The 5,722-nt window shown below is 42.6% G+C and overlaps 1 protein-coding gene across 1 annotated transcript; it reads right to left on the bottom strand.

Annotated features, from left to right (window-relative positions):
- Positions 1-4,932, bottom strand: TERB2 (telomere repeat binding bouquet formation protein 2; the record flags this gene model as incomplete). Its single annotated transcript, XM_083371742.1, has 7 exons — positions 1-406; positions 851-930; positions 1,222-1,319; positions 1,553-1,638; positions 2,698-2,765; positions 3,529-3,610; positions 4,869-4,932. The coding sequence occupies 7 exons, from the start codon at positions 4,930-4,932 to the stop codon at positions 261-263; spliced, it is 624 nt and encodes a 207-aa protein (XP_083227868.1). The 3' UTR covers positions 1-260.
- Positions 4,933-5,722: the final 790 nt, after the last annotated feature.

Below are 5,722 nucleotides of genomic sequence, written 5' to 3'. Positions count from 1 at the left end.
AAACACAACGGATCTAAAACACATTGATTTCATTAAACAGTAGCAACATTTTAATAGCTGGAATTCTAAGAAGAGGACATGCCCTAATTTGGTCGGATTGACTCGTCGACAGAAAGAGCAGCATGAAACTTCACAACTTTTGCACTTAACAGCTTTTGCAATAATAACGTTCCAAACTCTACTAGGGGGGAAAAAGAAGGAATTAAAAACTGCAGGGAAGTTAACTGAGAAACAAGCATCGTTCTTCATAAGGAAGTTATTCATGACTTCCTCTTTAATTTCATCTTTACATCAGAGAAAAGATTGGTTTCATTCGGAATCCAGTATGCTAAATAACCAGAACAGCCAGGAATGAAATCTTGTATCTTCCCGAGAAATTTCTTCAACTGTCTCTCAGAGGTATAACCTAGAAAAGAAATGCTAATAAATATGCATTATACAGATAGATAGATAGATAGATAGATAGATAGATAGATAGATAGATAGTGGTTGCCTAGTGTTGAAGACCCTCGCCTCTCACTCAGAAGGTTAAGAGTTTGAGAGTTCAATACTAGGTAGTGGCAGATGGTTCTCTCTTATGGCGCAAAGAAAAAAAATCTTTTTTGAACTCCGCATAGGCATCAGGAAGGGCATCCAGCCAGTAAACACTCAGCTCCATCCAGTCGCCCTGACTATCCCAAATTAAGGGATTACAGGGTCATAAAAAGGGAGTTTGGCTAGCTAGACAGAGAGATGAATGTCTCCGACAACATCCTCTAATTTGTCCAACATCATGAGACATTAGAAAACTTAGTTATTGGTCTCCTGAGCCATACGTCTTAGTAACGTATCCATCATATATTTTATATACCTGTCGCCATGTTACTTGATGGATAACCTTGAAGAGGAATGTAGGTTAGCTTCCCTGTTTCAGATCTCCTTGGACCTTGGCTGCAAGAAACGTAAATATTAAAATCACAGAACTGGAAGGGACCGTGGAGAACTTTTAGTCCAACCCCTTGCTCTGGTTTATCACAGTTCCTCTATTGATAAATACAGTGAGAAGGGCTGTTCTTAATTTCAGTTTATCATTTTTCTCATCTATCATCTTGCTAACTAAGAATCAAGGATCTAGACTTTGCTCTGATTAATCATTTTCAAGAGCCAGGAGAAACAGATTAATTAGACTAATTAGTTATTCTCAGTCAATACACTACCCTTCAATACATATTAATCTCCTACCATTGTTTCCATTCAAATTTATACCATTTCTCCAGCTCTTTCTTGTCTCTTATCTGTTCCGGCTTCTCGATGCTTTGTGATTCAGCAGTTGGACCAGACTGTGGACAGAAAAACAACCGTAATTTCAAATGTCTCATTATTCCATCTGGCTATACCGGTTTATAAAAGAAATTCAATCAGCCTCATAAATCGTATTCTCTTATATGGGGCAGTAGTCACCTTCTATGAACAATTTTGCCTGAAGGGAAAATAACAAAAATTAAAAAAAAACAACTCTGGGCCATAATATTGTTAACTGTTGCATTCTAGATACAGTATTTTTTTTTCTTACCTGCGGTATAAGTGGACTGTCGTGTAAGTCCTGAACTGGACTGGTTATCTGTTCCCAGATAAAGTGGCCATTTTTTTTTCTAATTTCTACAGTGAAGGCAAAAGGGGGAAAAAAAGAAAAAGAAACCACTCAAGAAGCGAAAGGTTATTCAATTATTAATGTAACAACAGGGCCATTCTTCACTAGCAATTATACTAGCTGCCAAATTTACTATGCACAGTAATTAAATGTGATGCATCTTTTATAATAGAATTCTAACATCTATTTTCCAGCCTTATCTGGCAACTTATATCCCCACCTGGGAAATTTCTAAAAAGATTCATCCTATGCTTACAATATAGTCCAAACCTGATATAGTTAGAAAAACAAATCGATCTCATTGGCATGCATAGCCATACAGGTGCAAATCCACATTACCTCTCTGGTTATAATATATGTAGTTGCAATTGCTTGATGAGGTTTTCTTGCCAAGTGTATCAGCTGTTCTTTTATTCAGGCAGTCCTCAACTTACACCAGTTCATTTAGTAACCGGTCCAAGTTACAGCATTGAAAACAAAATGACTTAAGACCATTTTTCACACTTACAACCCTTGTGGGGATCCCCATACACATGATTAAAATTCAGCTGCTTGGCAATTGGTTCATATTTATGATGGTTGCAGGATCATGGAATATCTTTATTGTCACTGTGTAACTCACCACAAAATTAAGTGCTGTCCACAGTGCACACTACACACAAGTAAAAAACACAAATGAGAACATACATTATATACAGATTATAGAAAGAAAGAAAGAAAGAAAGAAAGAAAGAAAGAAAGAAAGAAAGAAAGAAAGAAAGGAAGGAAGGAAGGAAGGAAGGAAGGAAGGAAGGAAGGAAGGAAGGAAGGAAGGAAGAAAGAAAGAAAGAAAGAAAGAAAGAAAGAAAGAAAGAAAGAAAGAAAGAAAGAAAGAAAGAAAGAAAGAAAGAAAGTTAGTTCTCTAGGACCTGAGACAGGCAGATGTTGCTGTTGTTGTTGTTATTATTACTATTATTGTTAAACTTATTGCTCATTCTGTTCTATACATACACAACCTTTTTGCAAGCTGGCTGGTAGGAGAACAAAATGTCCTAGAGGTACGGTGTTTTTAATTTCAGCATTGATACTCGCAGTAAGAAAGCAGGAATGAAAAACGGTGACTCGGTCCTCTAGATAGTCTAAACTTTGGTGTATTCTAGGCAAGAAGAAGGAAACTTATGAAGGTCAGGTGAAACAATTCAATGTGTTTGCTTGTGTGGTGTTAGACTTCAACTTCACAAGGGAAGGTAGCGATGGTTTTCAGAAAGCAGAGCATTTCTGATAAATCTGTGAGTGCCAAGCAATTTCTTCATCTCTGTTAAATATCCACACCAAGCAAAATTGGAGCATTTTTTTTGCAATGTGATGCCCACTTTTGTACTGTGGTGGGTGTGCATGTGATAATTTGTCTATATGCACAATTATCTATATGGCACAAGACTCTAGAAGACTCACAGCTCTTCATTTCCCCCCCCCCTTTTTTTACTACCCTTTAATTCTTTTATTCAGGGTGGAGTCAGGGCGACTGAATGGAGTGGAGAGTTTACTGGCTGGATGCCCTTCCTGACGCCCACACGGAGTTCACAGCAGATATTTTCCTCTTTGTGCCCTGATAGAGAAACATCTGCCGCTGCCTAGAATTGAACTCTCAACCTTCCAAGCGAGAGGCATCTTCACCTCTAGGCCTCCTTGCAGTTTATTCGCAGTTCTTAATTAAATAATCGAATTCTAGACCCCAGCCAAGAATTTAGCTGAAGCTAGAGATAAATAAAATCTAGCAAGAAACCAGAATTTTTGGCTCACAAGATGTAGGAGAGTGAACTGCTTGGTGTCTTGAACCCTTCAAGAGAGAGGATTTTTTTTTCCTGGTCATAAAAATAAGACCATGTAAGATACTGATCCAAGCGGAGTTGCGATACCTTTTTGTATCCGGGTGAGAAGCGTTGCTGCTGAAGAGATAATCAGCAGCATCCAAATTCACAATCACCCCTCCTTCACCAACTGCAGAAAAACATCACAGGGAAGATCATGCAACACAACAACGTGAAGTCACAACAGAGGTAAGCCCTCCACTTACAACAGTTCATGTAGTGACCGTTCGAGGTTACGGCGACACTGAAAAAAGCAACTTATCACCATTTTTCACACTTACGACTGTGGCAGCCTCCCCATTGGTCACGTGATCAAAATTTGGACCCTTGGCAACTGGCTCATATTTACAACGGTTGCAGGGTCCCGGGGTCACGTGATCCCATTTTGTGACCTTCCCACAAGCAAAGGCAACAGGGGAAGCCAGATTCGCTAAACCACCATTTTACTAACTTAACAATGATTCGCTTTAACAACTGTGGCAGGAAAGGTCCTAAAATGAGGCAGAATTCACTTAACAAACATCTCACTTAGAAACAGAAGTTTTGGGCACGATTGTGGTCATAAGTCAGGGACTACCTGGTACAGTATATTCTTTGCAAATGACTTGGTCTACCAAGATTTAGGTTTTTCTTGGAAAAAAGGCTGAAAAGTTCACATCGATATTTGGATGTAAATCTCGATACAGATTGTCCTTGACTTGCAACTGTTCGTTTAGCGACTGTTTGAAGTTCCAACGGCTCTGAAAAACGTGACTTACAACCGGTCCTTGCCCTTACAGCTGGCAAAACAATCCCCATGGCCAGGTGATTAAAATTTGGGCACATGGCAACCTGGCACGTAATTACCCAGGTGGCCCTGTCCCAGAGTGATGTGATTGCCATTTGCCACCTCCCTTTCAGCAAGCAAAGTCAATGGGGAAAGCTGGGTTCGCTTAACGACTCCACGACTCGTTTAACAACTGCTGGGATTTGCCAAAAAAAAAAAAAGGTCACGAAATCGGGGGTGCAACTTGCCTAACAACCGCCTTGCTTAGCAAATGGAAATTCTAGCTGTTCCTCTTTATGGTCATAAGTCAAGGACTCCCTGTAATTCTGCTTAAAAATAGGTCCCTAGGTTCAGCCTCCCCAGGCAGAGGAACTTTCTCCTGGCTTTGCCGGGGTCCATGCCCCCCACCACCACCGCCATTGTCAAAATTCAAAGCCGGGAGGGCTGGGCGGAGGGGGGTTCAATGACATGGGCGCCATTTTGATTTCTGCCCGATTCTCACCAGCAGCCCTTCATTGCAACTGGGGGAAGACTTGGGCCCCTTCACCCCAATGGGGGCTTCCCCTGCTTTCCTCCCTCCCCTCCCTCCTCCCATGGGGATTCCCTTGCCCCCCCCCCTCACCCCAAAGGTGGTAGAGCTCTGGGGGGACGCTCTGCGAGAACCAGGCGCTGCGGCCTGTAAACATCCCGCCTTGAGGCCCAGCAGGACCCTCGCCCAGCTCCATCGGTCCCGTTTCCTCTCCGTCCGAACGAAGGCCCCGAAATGACTCCGCCCTGAAGGGAGCGGTTTGCACAGGCGTCTGAGCCTCTCTTGCACGCTTTTTTTGCACCCGGGTGTGCATTTCTCCAGTGGAAGCTGCAGGCAAATCACAGACCTGGGGTTCCTTCTCCTTCCCGGGGTGGGGTGTGTGGGTGGGAGGGGGGGTCTCCTCCCTGGTCGGAACGTTGCAAAGGGCAGCTAAATCCAGAGCCCGGAGCTCACCCAGCTCTGAAAATAAAGGGCCTAAAAGAGGCCCCCGAAGCCTGCTTGCAGATTCAAAAGAGCAGCCTTTGCAAAATATAGATCATGCGAACCGTAATCATGCTAACAGTGATATTTCAAACCCACAGAATAGGCAAAGAGTAACAGAAGTCAACCGCGGATGTTTGGTTTGGAGTACAGGCCGTCCTCGACTTACAAACCTCGACTGAGGCCCAAATTTCAATCGCTGCTACGTTTCGCCCCATTTTACGACCTTTCTCGCCACAGTTGTTAAGCAAATCATGGCACTTGTTAAGTTAGTCACACGGTTGTTAAGTGAATCTGGCTTCCCCATTGACATTGCTTGTCAGAAGGTCGCAAAAGGGGATCACGTGACCCCCAAGACCCCACAATTGTCATAACTATGAACCAGTTGACAAGCCTCTGAATTTTGACCACGTGATCATGGGGATGCTGCAAAGGTTGTAACTGTGAAAAACGGTCATAAGTCTCAT

This window comes from Vipera ursinii (genome assembly GCF_947247035.1).
Source record: "Vipera ursinii genome assembly, chromosome: 11".
Classification (NCBI taxonomy): domain Eukaryota; kingdom Metazoa; phylum Chordata; class Lepidosauria; order Squamata; family Viperidae; genus Vipera; species Vipera ursinii.
The sequence above is the reverse complement of the archived record's forward strand: the minus strand, read 5'-3'. Positions and strand labels throughout refer to the sequence as shown.